Below are 21,224 nucleotides of genomic sequence, written 5' to 3'. Positions count from 1 at the left end.
AATTACCGCATATGCTCGTAGTGTATTTTTTTCCCAATATACTTTTCTTTCATTTGCCCCCTATTTATATATATATATATACCATTATATAATTATTAATCTTCGCGCGCGCTTTTTATTAATTATTCTCGTATGCTGGATTGTGCAAGTTAGAAATGAAATAACAATGATATTTATTCATCAGCAGTTTATATGATCATACCGCGATGACTTAAATAACAAAGTGATTGTCATCCGCTTGTAGCATAAGAAAAGAATTAATTGTAGATACATGTATCATTTTTTCCTTTTTCCCTTACTAAGGAAAATTACTTGCGTACTTTAGTACACTCTATTTGGGCTAATACTGTTTCGCCTTGGGACAGTGAGCGTAATTCTTTATTTTCTTTTAATTCGAGGGTAAAAATTTTTGATTCTGTAGAGCTTTTATTTTCGCCCATCTTAGTCATTTCAATTCTTTCTTGTTCTTTTATAGGCGATTTCGAATTTCCACGGCGTCTGCTTTTCCTGCGGTTTACTACGTATTTTATAAGTTTATGTGCTATAATAATTACGAAAAGAAGGAGGCACGCACAAGTAGTATAAAAGAATACATCATGTAGATATTCAGAGGATGCTTCCCCTTTTTTGTCTGCTCTTGCGGCAGCTACTAAATTTGGCGCTACTATTACTCTATTTTGACTTTGTATCAAATATACCACAAGAATTGACAATATGATATTCCACACCAGGAATATTGTGTCACTGTGCAGACCATATCTGTCACTATAAGTATTCTCTTGGCTTATTTCGTCAATTTGGTCGATAACTGTATTGACTAGATTCTCGTTGCTAGTCAGATTCAAGTGCGGTATTTGCAGGGACCAATTCGTATTTAAACATTCTTCTATGTTTTTATAAGTGGGTACATTATTTGTTATTTTAGGGTTAAGTATGAAAGACTGTAGGTTGGACCATGTCGCTGGGATAATGTGGATAGCCATTGGTTTGAGAGTTACGACGTCGGGACAGGGAAAACGCTGAGGAATGATAGTTTTGCCTTGCGCTATCAGTTTGCAATTACAGGGCAGTTTTATCTTAATTGAGCCCTGGTGGCTGTAATTTTTTGGTATTGTTGAACTGGTTTCGCCGCATTCGATAATCGTTGTAGGGTCGGGGTGGGTAATAATGTATGTTTCTTCTGCTATTTCGGAAATTATTAGTGAACTTGACGTGTGGCAGTTCATTGGACAGAATTGACTTAACTCTTGTACCGTACATCCCTCGTACAGTTTTCTTGCACATTCAGGACCTTGGGTATTATCTGATGAGAATCGTGGGATGAAACATAATTTATCGTGATAGGGTTTACATTGGTGTAACCCTGAGCCCGAAATTTGACGTAGACTTTGTTTATCTTGGGTGGGTTCGTTGTTTACTGCCAAAAATAATGTTTGATGTGGTATTGTGCAAGTTTGGTTAAACCACGCAAAGGGTGAGGTTACTAATTCGAAAAGGTCCCAATGTTGATTTTTCTGTATCACTGGTATTTTGACTAATACTAGAATTTTGTTTTGGAAAAATGAGCATTCTGAAATTGGGAGTTCATAATACGTGGAGATCTGTTTAAGAGGGATTGCAATGTCTTGTTCGGATTTTTCAATCTCTAATTTTAGTTTTTTCAAATCGTTTCCCAGAACCGATGGGTTAATGATAGAGGGTGGGATTTTATGGTCCTTACATTGGTCAAGGATGGTGTGTCTTCGTAAGGCTCTTGTTATCACGATAATTCGTTTGAGGTTTTGAAATTCATTGTATGCCAGAATTGTGGTAAAATTGGCTTGGTGTCCCAAATTCATTATTTGTCGACGAAGTTCGTTTGTGCTGCCTTCTATGTATTTTATTCTATTTTCTGTCTCTTTGAACGATGACCGTATAGCTTTATCGTATTCCTTAAAATGCATAGAGTTTTCGCTAATCTCTCTTAATGTGTTTGAAAGCCCTTTTCCTAGTGTGTTGAGTCGATTTTTCATTCTCTCTTCATTTTCCGTTAGAAGTGTAAGTTTCTTCTCTGTAGCAACACAGCTCCTACGCCTAACAAACTTCCGTCCACTCTTAGCTCCGTCGGCTTTTCGGGATTGTAGTGCGCTAACACTGGTGCAGTGCAAAGTTTTTCCTTTAAAATTTGGAATGCTTCCTCTTGACTTCCGCCCCAGATGAATTTTGTATCCTTATGTGTCACTCCGTATAGTGGCTTGGCCAACTGGCTGAAATTCTTTATGAACTTTCGATAATAATTACACAGCCCTAAAAAGCTTTGTACACTCTTTACATTTTTTGGGGTTGGGAAGTTTCTTATCGCTATCAATTTTGATTCATCTGGCTGAATGCCTTCCCGCGAGACGCTGTACCCTAGAACATTAATTTTTTCTTTTAGGTATTCGCATTTACTGGGTTTTAGGGTTAGTCCTGCGTCCCTCAAGCGTTGAAATACTTTTCTTAGCTTAAACAGATGTTCTTCTTTTGTTTTTGAAAATATAATTATGTCATCCATGTATATAAGTATTTCTTTCCATTTCATGTCTCTAAACACCCTATCCGCTAATGCCTGAAATGTCGCCGGCGCGTTACATAGTCCAAAACTCATATAGTTGAATTCCCATAGTCCGTGCCCTTGTGTTTGAAATGCAGTATATTGTTTAGAATCCTCGCTTATCGGTACTTGCCAAAACCCAGAGTACATGTCCAACGTTGAAAAATACTTTGAATTGCCTAGGTATGTTAAGATGTCGTCGATATTTGGTACTGTGTATGCTGATTTTCTTGTTACGTCGTTAAGTTTTCTATAATCCACGCAAAACCTAGATTCGCCCGACTTTTTCTTTACCAAGACGACCGGACTGGCCCATGGTGATTGACTGGGTCTTATGATGTCGTATTTTTCCATTTCGATGATTTGTTGGTCGATTATATTTTTTTCTTTTTGTGACACCCTGTAAGCTCTGCTTTTTATTGGCCTCGCATCCCCGACGTCTATTTTATGCTCAACTAAGTTCGTTTTTCCCATGTACTTCGGTGTTTTAGAGAACACGTCTGGGAATTCTAGTAGTGTTTCCTTGAAGAGGTTTTTTAGTTTTTCGTCTTTGATGTGCCCGATTTTATGGTCTTCCAAGGTGACTACTTCTTCATCGTCTTCTATTTGTAGAACGGCAAGTTCGTTGAGGTTATGTTTGGTCTCCCGTTGTAAATACCCTATCGTGGTTCCTTTGTAAATTTTTTGCCTGTTAGTCTTTTTTGTAGTTGCGTGCACTGTCCATGTGTTTTTGTTTAAGTCCGGTCCTTCATGTAGAAGTATTCCCCTAGGTCGTAAGAATTCATCTTTTTCTATGAATTCGTAATTTGATAAGTCGGTCACTGTTACATCGACCGGTAGGTTCAATGCTACCTGGCTATATGTCTCGGGTTTCAAAACAATGTCGTGCGACGTGCAAACCTTGTATAGTTCATTGTGAAAAATATCTATTGGATTTTCTTGAATTAAATTAATTTCCGGTAATCCCTCTTCTTCGTCTTCCCTTTGGGTTTGTGTACTCTGGTTTGAGACTGACTTGACGGGGTTTATTTTCATTGTACTAATACAATTTGTGAATTCTGTTTGTCCGAAGTTTAACGTTACTGTCGCGTCATTTTTTGTTAGTCTTACGGTTTTTGTGCCGTAATTGATCTCAGCGTTATTTTTGTTCAGGAAGTCGTTTCCAAGAATTAGTGGTTTAGACAAGTTTTTTACAACTAAGACTGATTTACGTCCTTTTAATTCGCCTAGTTCTATTAAGATTTCTCCCGTTCCCAACGGTTGTATTTTATTTCCCCCGGCTGCAACCAAATTCAAATTTTCGTCAAGGGGTTTATATTCTTTTATTAAATTACTGTCTATTATGCTTCTGCTGGATCCCGTGTCCAAAATTATGTCACAGTATGTGTTGTCTACTAGTCCTTTTATTTTCAGTATGTTCGGGCCTGATGTTTGGAGGGCGAACTCTGTTGGCCCCCTTATTGGACTCGCCCACCTTCGTTTGGGTGCGCGTTTCCGCTTCTTCTCTCACTATAGCATGTATAGTGTCCCACTCGATTACACGTGTTACATCTCGGTCTCCCGTCGCTGTACCTAGTATTAGGTAGATTTTGCGGTCCTGTTGGACGTCCTCGATGTGTAAATCCTCTCCCCCTGGGGGTCTGTTCTCTTCTTTCGTCGTATCTTAAGTTTTCATTCCTCCTGGGCTGGGACCTGTAGTTACCATTATTCGCAAAGTTTGATGGTCTGGCGTTTCCTCTGTATCCGCCGTTTCCTCTGTATCCATTGTTTCCTCTGTATCCATTGTTTCCTCTGTATCCATTGTATCCTCTGTTTCCACGGTAGCCTCCATACTGAGCTTGATAATTTGTCCGGTAATTTCTATTTGGACTTATGTTATTCGCCATTCGACGTTCGTCTTCCTGAGGCCTGTTTGCGAAACTAGTTGTCTGAGAAAGCGTAAGCACTTCCGTTTGTGAGATCATTCTGTCCACCAGTACTCTTTCTCTGACGTCGCTCAATCTTAAGACGAGAGTTTTCAGTTTGTCCAAATTTGACGCATCGTTGCCAAAAAGGTAGTAGGTCTCGGCAAACGAAGGATGCAATCCTTGTTCGAATTGGTCTTTGAATGTTTCAAAGTTCATATTCGGGTCGATTTCATTCGCTAAATTCAATAGATCGTAGTAGTAGTGTTTGATATCCTCGCTGTCCCCTTGCTTTCTTTTATTGAACCTAAATTTTATCTTTCGTAGAGGGCTTTCTCCTCCAAATTCTTTAATAAAATCTTCTTTTATGTTTGACCAGGTCTTATTCCGATTTGTGTCGTCCACGGTGTAGCCTTGATACCATCGACCACTTGGACCCTCGAGGAAGCTCCCTAAATATGCTATTTTGAAACCATCGTCCCAACCATTACAATTCGCTATTTTTTCGTAATTATTTAAGAAGGTTATTGCCGAGTCCAAACTTGGGTTGAAGGTTGGGGGCGGGACAAACTTTGGTTTGGCAGGATTTTTTGTTTCTGATAAAGCGTTAGATAAAGTAACATTTGCCATTTCTGCTGTAGTTACTCGATTATTTGGCGGTAAAGACTGTATAGACTGTGTAGGATTTGGTATGACCGTTTGGTCTAGTGGGTTGGGTGGTTGATCGACGTCCGAATCGGACAAACTACTAGGGCTTGGGGCTATGTCGGCAGGTTTTCGACTGTTTTGCGGTTGGTGAATCTCGAATGTAAAGCGTTGTTTTTTTGGACTACGACAGAGATCTCCTACGGTGGTGCTGCTTAGGGGAGGGTCAAATAGCGAATGCGATGGGGTGGGCGATGTCCCAATTTGCAATCTTAAATCCAATTTATTTTTTGCCGCACTACGTGTCGTTCTTTTATCCCCACTGCTCATTTAGAAATAATATACGCATACAAATATTCACCTTAGGCAATCATTAGTTCCCATAAAAAAAAACACATTTGCACATAGCCGAACTTAGTCTGACAAAAAAAAAAAATAAAAAAAAAAAAATAATGATAATAGAATAATAAAAAAAAATCACTAGGCGCCTTTTCAATATTCGGGAGTTTCAATTTCACTGAAAAACTCTTCCATCTCTTCTTCAATAATTAACTGAAGTTTCCATTTGTGTACTATCTTTGTAGCCCAGAAACTTATTGCACCCCCTAATTTCCTATATTTGTTTACAGTTTTCCCTATCAGCGTGGTTTCTAATACCTTGACAGTAATTTTTATTTTTGAGAAGTATTTTAAAAGGTCAATTATTTCGTTTGCTTCACTAGTTTTTTCGTAAAATTTTTTAGAACAAACCTCATTGTATAGGGTGTCCAATCTTTTTTTAGTCTCCACGATATCGTTTATAAACCTTGTATATTCATTCATAGTTCAAACTTTTTTCTTCAAATTATACATTTTTAATTCAAGTTATACATGCTAATTATGAAATGTAGGTAATGAAGACCTACATTTAGAATTACCCGGCGCCTCCACCAAGTTGTCACGATCTAATTTTTAGTCGTAACGCGGGAACGTGTAGGCTGGGGTCGTAGTCAAGTTAAACTCAAAGATTGGATAACAAAAACAACAACGTTTATTCATAGAGAGAAACTAAGTTGAAGACTGATTTTGTACACATTGTCAGACACAAGTTGGCTTATTTATAAATTACAAGTTCGTACTTACATGATAATAAAAGCACAAACCATTTTGGACGAGGGTAAGTGTCAAGGTAGAGTTCCCTTAACTTTCGCGACCGAACCGTTTAGTTTCGCGGATAATTTCTAACTAACTTTTCTTTCCCAATTTCTCGGCTATTTATTGTAAGGTATTGCGATCCCTTAGTCAGTTCAATTTCTTAATTGCTTGTCTAAGCACTTGGATCATTGTCCGAACAATTGATGACTTATTGCTGACTGGCGATTGCAACACCTTAGCTAGCTTCCGTTCTAAAAGGTTCGATTGCTTATTTTGCAATTCAAGTGGTCGACGACTTGTTTCGGTCAGTGGCCGATTATTTGCTGACTAAGTAATTAACGAAAATCTACTTGTGACAATATTCAATGTTTTTATTTCCATTACATGTAACCATTTTTTATCTTATAGGGAAAATTAAACTGATATCTGTTCTTGAATTTTAAGAATTTGCGCAATAAAAATTCAGACGCAGATAACAGAATAAAATCCTTGGGCCCTGTAAAAATAGGTACACAGCTCAATATGTGGAGCCGTACATTATAATTGTTACTTTGTTTAAACATTATGCTTAATTGCATTCTTGCATCTTATGCATTAATCGGTCTGCACTGAACAATGTCTGGTCTCATTAAGATATTATTCCGAACTGGCCAAATCAGCGAATCCCATGGGTTTAAGCATGGTGCACCATTTAACTGTTGGGAAAACATTTCTCTGATAACCTTAACATTTGACAAGTTCATCGTCTGGAAGTAATTTGCTAATTTCAGCATCCTGGCTTTCCGGTGGAGAGGGATCTGAATTGTATTTATACGGTTTTCTTATCACATTCTCCACAGTTCGTCGTCTGACCCATACGAGTCGTTTTCCAGTGCATTTTGTCGTGTCATACGAGTCTTTTGTAGTGCATCGTGTCATATTTGAAAGTAAGTATAAGTATTTTTTTTTTCCTTTTTATTCATTATTTCCATATAGTTTTCCTTCCAAAGAAAAATTCACTTTGTTTCGCTATCCAATGTTAACAATATTTTCCCTTTCAGATGGAACCTGGAAATGGAGGAGGAGATATCGAAAAGGGCCGGGGCCGCGGTGCCCGTCTGATGGCCCTATTGGCTGCCCAGCGGGCCCGACGAACCGTGGGTGCGGCCAGCCTCAAACTGGGGCCTGAAGTTGATGCTGGTCCTTCTGCGGCCAGCGAGGTGGAGGCTCCCCCTCAAGTGGCAGGTGAGGTGGAGGCTCCCCCTGGAGGTCAAAACTCCCCAGAAGAAAAAGTAGAGGAGGAAGGCGGCGTCAACGACGCCTCACCAGTGGTGGCGCCGCGTTTGGCTGTTGAAGCCATTGGCAGTAATGCCAAGACGGTTAATTTTTATTTTTTTTAGATTAACAAAAAAAAACAAAAATAAATAAATATTAACCCAAATGCTTGTATTATTTTAGTTGCGGGGTTCCTTCTGGTGTCCATGGGTCATGGTAATGTAAAATTCTGCTTACATGGACTATTTCAGTTTTAGATTTTTGCGAAATGCCCTTTCGTATTTCATAGTCCACATCAGACATTTTTCGATTTATGTAATAAGGACCAAACCATCTAAGCAGTAATTTTTCACTTTTTCCTACTTTCCTAATAGGGGTGAAAACTTTTACTTGGTCCCCCACTTCAAATTCAACATGGCGGTGTTTACAATCATAACGTAATTTATCTATGTCTTGACGCCGTTTTATATTTTCAACTGCCAAATTTCTGACTGCTAAACCAATGTCTCTAATTCGGTCGCTATTACTACTTTCCAAGGGTGGCAATAAGTTTGCTTCCGTTGGTGAAATAGGTTCACGACCGTACACCAGCATGAATGGTAAAAATTTAGTGCTATCCTGTTTCGCAGAATTATACGCAAAAGTCACATGTGGAAGATATTCATCCCAATTTGATTGATCAGTATTAGTATACATAGATAACATATTGGCTAAAGTTTTATTAAATCTTTCTGTTAAGCCATTAGTTGCGGGATGATATGCAGTAGTAAACTGACTCGTTGTCCCCATCTTTTTTAGCAATTCCGTAACCAATTCTGATTGAAAAACTTTCCCTCTATCGCTTAACAATTCCTTGGGTGCACCGTGTTTTGTAATAATTCTCTCCAGTATAAATTTCGCTACAGGTCCGGCTTTGCCGCTCGGTAATGCGTCAGTCTCCGCCCACCTTGTGGCGTAATCTGTCGCTACCACTATCATGGTTTTGCCGCTGCTACTTCTGCGAAACGGACCTAACAAATCTATTCCAACTTTTTCAAATGGGGTGCCAACTGGAATAGGATGTAACAGACCGATAGGCTTTTGATTTTGTTGGCCTTTCCTGGCCTGACAATCCGGGCATCCTTTTACAAAACGTTCCACGTCCTTTTGCAACCCTTGCCAATAGTATCTTTGTTTTATTTTCGCTAGGGTCTTTGACAATCCCAAATGGCCACTCAGCGGTTCTGAGTGGTGGGAGTACAAAATTTCCCCTATTAACTGTTGCGGTATCACTAAAAGTTTAGTCCGGCCCACTCCCTGCGGGTTTATACGGTACAAAACTTCTGATTCAAGCCTAAAATTTTTCGCTTGCTTGCGTATACCAATTGTAGCTTCTTCAGGATGTTTTATAGCCTGAATTATTTCCAAAATGTTTTTATCTTTTGCTTGCAATTCTGCAATGTTACGCATATCCAATAAAAAGGTTGGTATTTCGTCAATTTCTTGTACTTTCGTATTTGCTGGCAAAACAGGATATCTGCTTACGCAGTCTGCATCTCTGTGAGCAATTCCTGATTTATGATGTACTGTGTAGTCAAATTCTGATAACTTTAACGCCCAACGCGCTAAACGTCCAGTAGTCTCTTTCAAGGTTTTTAACCAACATAGCGCATGATGATCAGACACTATTTTTATAGGTTTTCCATAAATAAAATGTCTAAAATACGATAGCGCCCATATAGCTGCTAACCCTTCAAGTTCTGTTATCGAATAATTCTTTTCAGCTTTACTGAGGCTTCTACTTGCATATGCTATTGGGTGTAACGCATTTTCATGATCTTCCTGCAATAATATTGCTCCGATTCCATCTTTACATGCATCTACCCTCAATTCACATCCTTTATTTGGTTGAAAATGTGCCAAAACTGGTTCACTAATCAATCTTTGTTTTAGTGTTTCAAACGCTTTGTCATGTATGTCCTGCCAATCAAATTTATTTTGCTTCTTTGTTAGATCATGTAAAGGACGTGCAATTTTTGCAAAATTTTCTATAAACTTCCGGTAGTAGTTACAAAGTCCCAAAAAACTTTGTACACCCTTTACATTTTTTGGGTTTTAGTGTTAGGCCTGCACTTCGGAGTCTATTGAAAACTTTACGTAATTTTTCCAAATGTTCATCTATCGTTTTAGAAAAAATTATAATGTCGTCCATGTAAATTAAAACTTCCTTCCATTTTAAATCTCTAAACACTACATCTCCTAACTGTTGAAATGTTGCCGGAGCATTGCACAATCCAAAAGGCATTACATTAAATTCCCATAATCCGTGACCTGGCGCTGTAAAGGCAGTAAGTGGCTTACTCTCTTCTTTTACTTTGACCTGCCAATAACCTGAATACATGTCTAACGATGAGAAATATTTGGCGTTTCCTAAGTAAGTCAAAATATCCTCAATATTAGATCCTGACCATGAATTTTTCACTGTCACATTGTTTAACTTGCGGTAATCCACGCAAAATCGTGTCTCTCCAGACTTTTTCTTTACTAATACGACGGGACTTGCCCAGGGCGAGTTACTTTGTCTTATTATGTCGTATTGTTCCATTTCTCTTATCTGCTCATCTATTATCTCTCTTTCTTTTTGTGCCACTCTGTAAGGTTTCTGTTTTATAGGTTTAGCATTCCCTACATCAATTTCATGTTCAATGACATCGGTTTTTCCCATATATTTTGGTGTTTTTGAAAAAACGTCACTATATTCTGAAAGTAATGTCTGTAATTTGTTACACAATTCTGGGTTCGTTATATTGCTTAGATTATGGTCATTCATGGTAATCATCTCTTTATCATCCTCAGTTTCATCAATACAATGAACTGGAATTTTTGTTATATCCATTTCTATATTTTTCTCTAAATAACCGATTGTGGAATTTTTTAATATGAACACTTTTTCAAACCTCATATTGTTAATTTTGATGTACCATTTGCCATTTCTTACAAAAATATTTGAACAAATCAATCCTCTTGGTCGTAGGTATTTATTGTTCTCGATAAAGCAGTACTTCTTGAACTCGTGCGGAGATAAGGCACAGTTCAGTCGTACCGTTATCTCGCGACCAACCTCGACTATGTAGTCGGTTTCAAGTGCAACCTTCAAACTTCGCGCGGTTGACTCAATCTCGACGTTCGCGAATACCTTATTAGTATCTTCCATTTGTTCTATTTTCCCTATGTTGTTGTTGACATTGTTGCCAAAATGTAAAATCAATGGGTCAAGTTCATGGTATAATGTCACAGTATTGGTATTATAGTCAATTAATGATTTTTTACTAGCCAAGAAGTTATGTCCTAAAATTAAGGCTTTTGATAAATTTTGCACCACTAGTGCCTCAATGGAAATAATTGTGCCATTCACTTTTATAATTACCTCAGAATTACCGAGAGGTTGAACTGGATAGCCTCCTGCGGTTATCAGTTGTATATTGTCTCGTAACCGTCTCATGTTACTTATATAATCTATGTCGACTACATTTTTACAAGCTCCTGTATCAAGTAAAACAGGGACGTTATCTTTATCGTTAACCGTGATATGTACTATTAATGTCTTACTGGTGCCCGTAGATGATAATTGGACAATTTCGTTCGGGCTTCTTAATTTTGAAACTGTCCTCTGTCGTTTGGGTTTCTTCGGCCTTGAGGTGCATTCCTTTGGAAAGGCCTGTTATTGAAATTACAAGACACGTGACCGGGCCTACGGCAATCAATGCAAATAACCCGGCCGTCGTGCGTTCTCGTACGAGGCAAATAATTATTGTTGTTATTATTTCTCCAGTTCTGATTAGAAAACTGATTTCTGTTCCCATTAAAAGTATCCTGGTTCCGGGGTTGTTGCGAATTGTTTCTTACAAATTGTCGCCCCCTATTGAATGAGTTGTTCCTCGGACTATTTTGATTGGGTCTAAAATTATTCACCCTTGGAACATAGGCATTTCGTGTCTGATTTTGAACCGTATTTGAAAAATTCCTATTAAAAAATGTCCGTGGCCTGGTGTCATTCCAGGTCCTTTGCCGGTTTGTTGGGTTATTACCACTGTTACTGTTCACTGCCGCAGATACTGACAATAAAGCTGTACTCTGTGTCATTTGGTTTACCAATGTCCTTTCTTTTATATCGCTTATTTTAATCACCAATTGCTTTAAATCGTCAAAATTTCTATTGCTAGAACTAAGCAAATAATACATCTCATAGTAAGACGGATGTAAACCATTTTCAAAATGATCCCTAAACGCGTCAAAAGTCATTTCTGGGTCAATCTCGTTTGCGATTGCCAATAGATCATAATAGTACTTTTTAATATCCTCGACGTCTTGCTGTTTGCGGGTGTTTAATCTAAATTTTAACTGTCGGAGTGGCTGTTCTCCTGAAAACTCTTTCAAAAAATCTGATTTAATATTTAGCCATGTTTTCATCTGATTCTCTGGCTCACTAATATAATTACTAAACCACGTATGGGCTGGACCTTCCAAAAAATTAGCCAAATAGGATATTTTATGATTTTCTGACCAGCTATTCACAATCGCTGCTTTTTCGTATTTATTTATAAAAATACTGGGAGTCAATAGAAGGGTTAAATGTAGATGGGCATGTAAACTTTGGGGTGGCCGGAGTTTTTGGCTCAGCCAAAGCTGCTTGTAAAGTCATGTTAGCCATTACTGGAGTATTGTTAGGACGTATGGCACGGTTTCTTTTTCGAATTACAGGGGGTGGGCAAGGATTATTACAACCTTGTAATAAATCCGTGGGGCGGGATGAGGTAGGCTCTGGCACTACCACTTCTAAGGGACTTTCTTGCCAGAACTCTTTTGATTCTCGCGGTTTAGGCGGAGTCCTACTCAATGAAGCTCTTGGCTTAAAAAACTGTTCTGGGGATCGTGATCTTGCTTTGGAATCTTTAGCTTTCTGAACTCGGGAAGTCGAAGCTTTGGTTGTTTGAATTCGCGGGGTTTCAATTTGAGCACTTACGACAGTTTTTTCGAAAGGGCTGTTCTCGTCCTCACTACTTGTTAAACTGTGAATAAAAGTTGTTCTGTCAACTTCTGGGGCACCTGCAGATATCGATGCCTGCACAGAAACAGAGGAACCGACAGTTGAGCTATGATGCGCGGGTTTAAACTCTCTCAACTCTTTTAAGACTTTTTCGGGGTTTTTTCCTTGGGCTAGTGCTTGTTGCAAAACAAATTTTTCTTTGTCTGATATACTTTGAGCTCTACTGCGAGTTCGTACTCGTGATTTGTCACTTGGTTCACTCATGTAAAGTTTAATACGAAATGTTTGGCATTATTTTTAATTATTCCGATTTTTCAAGTTTTCGGTCAAAATTTAAACGATTTTTTTTTTAAACAATTTGATTATTCCTAGCAATTTCTTTGCGAATTTGCTTGTTCATCAAACTAATAATTTTTTTGACGCTAAAATACACAAGCATTAATACCCCCATGCACAGAAAAATAATAATCAAAATTTCCTTTGCTGACCATGAATTATCTTTTCCTGAACTATTTGATACACCTCCACTGTTTCCCGCTTGGGAAATAATAATTTCCTCCTCTTTTGAAGATGTACCACCCATATTAAACCAAAATTTTCTCAAATGAACGCTTCAATAGCAAAGGTAACCCCCAAAAAATCACTGAATAAATCAACGTTACTATCCCTAGCCAAAAGATAATAATACCTAAAATTTCGGTATCATCCCCAAAAAATAAAAATAAAAAACTCAACTATTGTTTTTTATCCATCCCAAAACAGACCGGCGCCTCCACCAAATGTCACGTTTAATTTATGAGCCCTTCTGGGTTCACCAATTAAACTGACTCACGACGTTAAACGTCGCGCCGGGATCTCAGTTTTAGGGATAGAATCAAACACTGAGTTTTTCTCATATAACACTTAAATCTATTAAATATGGTATACACAAACGTGTCTGCACAATACGGTTATAAACACTAAAAGTTGACAATTCCACAATTGTACTTACATAGTCACAAGCTAAGGACTTAGCATTTCCTGGTGGCTGGCTTGGTCACTTCGCGTTTGAACAACTTTGGAGAACGGACTAATTAACTTGATCTTTTCCCGAGGAGAGTCGACATTTCGACTTCTCGGGTCAGCTGGTCGCACTACCGTTGATCGGTTCACACTTATCCTATACTGCTAAAATCGGCGTATTTTATACCCGATTGATCGGCTGACGCAGTTTGTTATTGTCGCTTGTTTTTCACATTTCTGCAAAGCAGGTGGTGGTGACTCATCACCGATACGGTGCACTCGGTGCATGACACATTCGGTGCATCGTGATGCGACCTTGCCTCGTGCGCTTAATATTTCGCAATCCTCGAATACTCTTATGTTTTTTAAGTTAATCAGTCCAACTTCCCAATTAACGGATTTTCCATTCGTGACAATATGTCCCCATTTACAGAGTAACTGGTAAAATAATATGCTACAACTTGTTTCCAGCGGCTTGTAATACCACCCAGCATAAATACTAATACATGAGTAGCCAGGCCAGAGTGATCAGGCAGTTACATTGCCAAAATATTTCTTAAGAGATGTGTCATAGGATGTACCTGGCGTGATTGCCATTTCATCCATAACCAACACACAGTCTTTCTCATGTGGTCCAAAGGATGCTACTTTTAGTTCTAAAAATAAAAATATTTCATGCAAGATTCCAGAATCAAATTTCAAATTTTCAAGTCTTCTCTGCCACCAAATGTCACGTTTAATTTATGAGCCCTTTCGGATTCATTAATTAAACTGACTCACGACGTTAAACGTCTTACCGGGATCTCAGTTTTAAGGATGGAATCAAACACTGAGTTTTCTATTAAATACAGTATACACAAATGGGTCTGCACAATACGGTCATAAACACACTAACAATTAACAATTCAACAATGGTACTTACACAAATTCATACGCTAAGGACTTAGCATTTTCTGGCGGCTGGCTTGGTCACTTCCGTGTTGGAACAATTTTGAAGAATGGACTACTTAACTTGATCTTCTTGACCGAGGAGAGTCGACATCTCGACTTCCTGGTTCAGCTGGTCGCACTACTGTGGATTGGTTCACACTCTCAAAACCAAATTGATCCAAAGAACATAGAACAGGTTGCTCTGTGATGTAAAATAGGAACACAAAGTATACCAAAAACAGGCAACCAATCCACCCAAGCTCACACTTAAAATGGCTCCAGCAACGAACAAAAACTGCTGCCAATCCACAACACTCTCCAAGATGTTCCAAAAAACCATATATCCGTAGCATCTAGCACCAAAACAGGTGGTTGTTAAAATTATATCAGATGGATCACAGGCCTTAACATTAGGCAACAACCACACAGCGCCAACAGCGATCAAAACGCCGGCCACTATGTAAGCACCAGACAATACAGCTTGAAAGGCGAAGTACCCAAATACTAAGGCGATGACAATCGTCATCAGCCTAGATGTTACGAACCAAGACGATGTTACTTTCATGAATTCAGGCATGGCTTTCTGTACTGAATTCCACCATTCTCCTAATGTGGATGTAATGTTATTTCCAAAATTAATAGTATTCACGAACTTATTGAATACAGTGTAGTCAAGATCTCGACTGAATGATTCTTTAACCAATCTTGATGACAAGGTTTCTCCAACCAAATCAATCTTAGATGGTGTGGAAATTCCACACAACACAAAGAAAGAAACCACTTTTCCTTTAGAGATTGCAGCTTCCGCAGATCCTGACACTGAACACGGAGACACGATGATCTTGAATACACACTCTTCATCTGCTATTTGTCTCACTGTTACTACGGTGTGTTTGTAGTACGATCTTATTCCTGGAGTGTATTTCTCTATCAGTCCAGACATGTTCTTGCAATAGGTATGTTCTTTATTAACCTTTATCGGGACTGTAGCAGTTAGTGTTAGCAGTGCACTCTTCAAATTGTAAGTCGCTGTTAGTGACTCCTCCCATTCCAAAGGATTTACTATTTCCACATCAGCAGGACATTCAACGAAACTATTAGAAAAGTAGTCTTGCCCGTTATTTTCATAATTTTTGACTACATAATGTCCTTCTTGCCAATCAAATTCCGGTCTTAAACATTCCCTATTGAAAGGGACAAACTTGTCCTTCTCATAAGCTCCTGGGCAATATTTTTCGGGGTAAGTTCCAAGCATAGAACACCGCTCCCCATCGGTGTGAGTAATTACCTGTGAGTAAAAAGTTGGTAACACAGGTTGGATCTCGATTCCTCTTATATCAAGATCAGTGATAACATTTAACTCAGTTGAGAGTAACTCAGCTTGATATTCCTTTGCTCCACGTTTATAGGTCATTAAGATCTTAATTTTCCTTGATGTTTCTATTAAGGAGTAAAGTCCAAAATAATCAACGCTCTTTTTGCCGGTGCTTATGCAGGTGTCAACATGAGTAGCTCCACTACTGAAACAAGTATCCCCGGACCATGTCTTCTGCGACTCACACTTCTCAAAGAAGAAGTCACCATCCTTTTCACACTCCTTCTTACATGAAACTCGGGGCTGTGTGCATGCCAAAGAAGATGTCATTGGGCAATTCCAGTCGAACTGGACACAATCGACCCGCTTTCTCAATGGTATAACTCCCACTCTATCATATTGCCTTTCGACGACTATCTTATTAAAAGTGATCAAGGTGTGACCACCCAGTGATGTACAATACCCAGGTCTGACCAAGAAATTACCTCTGTAGATCTCATGAGTTCCATTTGTGGTAACGTGTGACATCACATCAACAAAGCCCTGCATAGAACAAGTATCGGCCATGATAGGTACATAGATAGCCATCAAGACGGTGATTATCAACCCCAAAAATCCATGACCCATTCTATCTACTATGATAAAGATAAGTAAACAGATAAACCAATCAATCACTCTAGCTGCATTGATGTTAGGCAAATTTGGCAGTCTAAATTGCGGAGTCGGCAAAGACAATCCTTTTTTACAAACAAACACCCCAATGGTCTCGGATCTCTCGTTTGGTGAGGCTAAACCCCAATTACATGGAGTGTTTCCGCTGAAATCATAAATTGTTGTCAATTTATAAGCCTTAGTTCTTACAACCATTTGATGTTTATATACGAGAACCTGCGGGTGTACAACTGAGTGTTTCTCTTCCAGATATTGAACATTCCCGGCAAAACTATAAAGCAAAGGGCATATGCACCTAACAAAGTCAGGCTGTTGCTCAATCATTACAAGTCTCCTCATCGGCGTCAAGCAAGCGATGGTGCAACGTTCCGTTCTTTCACTCATAGATGTTGTGATGGTACCGTCTTCAGATTCGTACATTAACGCCCTTCCAACAGCACACTGATCGGCCGGTGATCTTCCCAAGTAAAGTTCGTCAGTATTCCGCTCTATTAGAATGCCAAAACATGGCTGGTTCACTCCTGATCGAAAGCCGACGAGCGTTCAAGAGAGCATAGTGTAGACCTCCATCAATAACAGCAGAACAGGTGATCAAAGAGACCACCTGGTTCTGAAATAAGACAGGAGTCCCACTATGCAAATATCCGTCATAAAGAAAAGATGGCACCATCTCTCCATTGATGAAAATCGACTTGTCAGATAAGGCAAATTTCTTGTCATTGACGGCAATTTCATCAGGTAAGTTCTTCAACTCACCCACTCCCATAACGTCGTCTATGCCAAATACATCACTGAACCCGTGACGGACACCAGCCACCAGTTTCCCTTCGCTCCAACCAACTACCGTCTTCTTCTCTCGATCGTAACTAAAAACTGTTCTCTCTCCATTTAAGTAATGTTCTTGACGAGGAAACAGATGCCTTTCGTTGTCAACGATGGGACCAAGGTTTTCTTTTAAGGCATCAGAGAACGGTCTTCTGATGATTTCCTCACCACGCCTCACAACAGTGACATGATTTGTCTCCAGTTTCGTCTGCTCTTTCTCGATGACGAATTTGCCTCTTCTGGAATCTCTTCCTATTGCTCTTCTGGATCCGCTATACACATCAATCTCGATGTCACCAGCATGCAATTCAATCAAATTAGCAACAAGATTCCAAGACAATTTGTCTAAGCCTGATCCTATCTTGGGCATGGAAATCTTCTTTATGCCAAGTTTCTTTGCTTTCTCTGCCATAGACTTCAAGGCAGCCGCCATTGTTCCTAGAGTCGGCTTCTGATAGTATTTTTCTTTTGTGACAAGGTTGAATATCATTCTGTTGCCATAAGCGACGGCAACCGCCTCGCCAACCTGCGGTGACTTCGCGAGGATTTGTGGTCTTTGTTTAAACCGTCTACCAAACTCAAGAGCAATTCCAGCCGACATTTTGGCGTCCGCTGAAATGCAGTGAGCCAAATGCCCCTGACTAACGAACAAGTCGTCGTCGACGTAGTTTATGGTCTTCCGAGGACTACTCTTCTTAACTTGAACGACCATTATTTTCTGTTTGCGCTCTGCTTCAAGCGCTCTTAATTCCTCGAGACAAACCTGCTTGTCTCTCTCAATTCTGGGCCTGCACAGTTCGTCTGAGATCGTGGAACTGTTGATTGTGACGGGAGTAGGCTCTTCCACTCGGACGGCCTTTGATTTTTTATCCCTGTACACCATCTCTTCGCTGATGAACGAAACACCAAGTTCACTTTGAGAAACCTCCTTGATGATGGCTTCTCCATGTTCGATGACTCTTCTTTTCTCTGCCAGGCGGTGTTTCTGGTTCTTTTTGCCTTTCGGCTTCTCTACAACTAAAGGGGCAGCTGACTCCAACCCCTTCTCCCAGTCTCTTACGTGAGATGTCCAGTCCGGCCCTCCATCAGGGACGAAGTCGACAGCAAACCCAGGATTCCTGAGGTTTTCAATTTTCTCTCGCAATTTCTTGGCGAGATCGACGTTTCTTTGGACGGCCTCCGACACCGTGCGCTTGATGTAAGCGGCTCTTTTCTGCCGCTTCTCACCTCGCACTTTGCGAACAAAAGCGCGCTTGTTAAAACGCGCGACAAATCTCAGGGGTTCGCTGTCCCCCTCCTCGTCACAAACCAACATGGCGTACCTGTTGGGAATCATGTTTTCCTGCAAGTTTCCATGCAGGTAAGAGGCAGCGCGCTCATTGCAGCGCCGCTTCTGGCCACCGGTCAGGCCCTGTCTCACGAGGGTGCGATGGTCTTCATCAACCTGCAAAACGCAGGTGTATCCTTTCAACGCCAACCAAATGTTGACGTCTGCGACAAAGCGAGTCGCTCTCTTGGCCTGTTGTTGGGCCTTCTTCTCAAACATTGCGGTGTTAGCCGCAATCAAGATCTTTTTAACCGCTTCGACGCGGTCGTTGAATTCGGCCCAAAGGTAGGCCGACAAGTCCCGATGGACACACTTGGTTCTCTTCGGGCAAGAACAAAACTCCTGGATCTCCCAGGCCTGTTGTCTAAAACCCACACATGATGACAGGCGGGTTTGTAGCACGCGAGCTACTTGGGGACGCAGTTGCTTGCCCCACTTGAGACGAGAGATCTCGTCCCTCAACTCAGCAATAGTGGCATTTTGCCACCACTTCTCACTCACTGGGGAGTGGTCCTCCTTGATCAATTTTTTGATCTCCTTGATTGAGTTGGAGATCTCAGAGATTTTAGAAATGCAAGCCTTTCTCTCCTCATCTTTGAGCTCAAAGAGCTCAGCGTTAGCGGTGTGAAGTTGGCGTACCAACCCACGAAGTTGCATTCGTGCAACGGACATAGTCATGATTAAAAAGAAATAAATGAAATTAAAAGATAATAAAAATTGTTATTCTAAATTAAAACTACCTTAAAACAAGCTTAAAATCTAGTAGTGCGACCAGCTGAACCAGGAAGTCGAGATGTCGACTCTCCTCGGTCAAGAAGATCAAGATAAATACTAATACATGAGTAGCCAGGCCAGAGTGATCAGGCAGTTACATTGCCAAAATATTTCTTAAGAGATGTGTCATAGGATGTACCTGGCGTGATTGCCATTTCATCCATAACCAACACACAGTCTTTCTCATGTGGTCCAAAGGATGCTACTTTTAGTTCTAAAAATAAAAATATTTCATGCAAGATTCCAGAATCAAATTTCAAATTTTCAAGTCTTCTCTGCCACCAAATGTCACGTTTAATTTATGAGCCCTTTCGGATTCATTAATTAAACTGACTCACGACGTTAAACGTCTTACCGGGATCTCAGTTTTAAGGATGGAATCAAACACTGAGTTTTCTATTAAACACTTAAATCTATTAAATACAGTATACACAAATGGGTCTGCACAATACGGTCATAAACACACTAACAATTAACAATTCAACAATGGTACTTACACAAATTCATACGCTAAGGACTTAGCATTTTCTGGCGGCTGGCTTGGTCACTTCCGTGTTGGAACAATTTTGAAGAATGGACTACTTAACTTGATCTTCTTGACCGAGGAGAGTCGACATCTCGACTTCCTGGTTCAGCTGGTCGCACTACTGTGGATTGGTTCACACTCTCAAAACCAAATTGATCCAAAGAACATAGAACAGGTTGCTCTGTGATGTAAAATAGGAACACAAAGTATACCAAAAACAGGCAACCAATCCACCCAAGCTCACACTTAAAATGGCTCCAGCAACGAACAAAAACTGCTGCCAATCCACAACACTCTCCAAGATGTTCCAAAAAACCATATATCCGTAGCATCTAGCACCAAAACAGGTGGTTGTTAAAATTATATCAGATGGATCACAGGCCTTAACATTAGGCAACAACCACACAGCGCCAACAGCGCTTTTTAAATCCAATGGCTGGAGCTTGTGACTACAGTGTGGAGGAAACGTTACCATCACTATCTCATTGTCCTTGCATATATTTAAAGCCTCTACAGAAATATGGCTTTCATGATTGTCAAGCACCACCAAAACAGGTGATTCCTTCGATGATTTAACAAATTTGATAAAATGTTTGAGGTACAAAACGAAATTTTGAGCAGTCATCCAGCCAGATGGGTAGGCTGCCCCATCAGATCCCACTGGAGCGCGGCTTAGCATGTACTGCTTGAAGTTTACACGAGGAAAGACGTAGAAAGGAGGTATATAATTTCCAAGTGCATTTATTGTACAGCACAATGTGACCAAAGTGTCCCTCTCGGCAGAAGTCATTGAAGTCATTGTCAAGTCATTGTCAAGTCCAACTTGCTTGCATCCTTTCGTCGCTAATACTTTCTGCGTGGATTGAACGGTGGTTAAGCCAGTTTCGTCAACGTTATAAATAGCCTCTGGTCCAAATTTGTATCGGTCCAACACATTTTTGTAGTTACCAAAAAATTCACCTACATTTTTACGATTAAAACTGGTAGCACGTGATAAGCTGGTAGCCTCAGGAGTACGTAACGACAAATTCTTGTTTCTCTCCATAAAACCCCTCATCCAGTCTTTCGAAGCATATTTATGTAAGCTCCAATTTTCAGGAACACGTTTGCCTAAGGCAACTGCATAATCAAATGCAAGTTTTCTTGTAGAAAGTTTTCCCAACCCATAGTGTAACTGTGAACATCTGATTAAGTAATCTCCAAGAAGTTTTTCTTCACTATTAGTGAAGATCTGACGAGTAATATATTTATTGGCTGGATTCTTTCGAGGTTGTTCTAATTTTAAGTAACGTTGAAGAGACGACCGTGCAATTCCATA

General features: G+C 39.8%; 2 protein-coding genes across 2 annotated transcripts; one reads left to right on the top strand and one right to left on the bottom strand.

The window, feature by feature from the left end:
• Positions 1 to 5,371: 5,371 nt before the first annotated feature.
• Positions 5,372 to 7,675, top strand: LOC145731569 (uncharacterized). Its single transcript, XM_081983405.1, has 2 exons — positions 5,372 to 7,181; positions 7,296 to 7,675. The coding sequence occupies exon 2, from the start codon at positions 7,296 to 7,298 to the stop codon at positions 7,632 to 7,634; it is 339 nt and encodes a 112-aa protein (XP_081839531.1). The 5' UTR covers positions 5,372 to 7,181; the 3' UTR covers positions 7,635 to 7,675.
• A 12,364-nt stretch (positions 7,676 to 20,039) lies between these two features.
• Positions 20,040 to 20,963, bottom strand: LOC145731959 (uncharacterized). The gene has a single exon (XM_081983953.1). It carries the CDS (start codon positions 20,961 to 20,963, stop codon positions 20,040 to 20,042), a length of 924 nt encoding a protein of 307 aa, XP_081840079.1.
• Between the last annotated feature and the right edge of the window lie 261 nt (positions 20,964 to 21,224).

Source organism: Ips typographus, linkage group LG7 (assembly GCF_016097725.1).
Source record: "Ips typographus isolate SLU linkage group LG7, UJ_Ityp_2.0, whole genome shotgun sequence".
NCBI classification, from domain to species: domain Eukaryota; kingdom Metazoa; phylum Arthropoda; class Insecta; order Coleoptera; family Curculionidae; genus Ips; species Ips typographus.
Note: the sequence above shows the minus strand (reverse complement) of the source record. Positions and strands in the feature narration are given on the sequence as shown.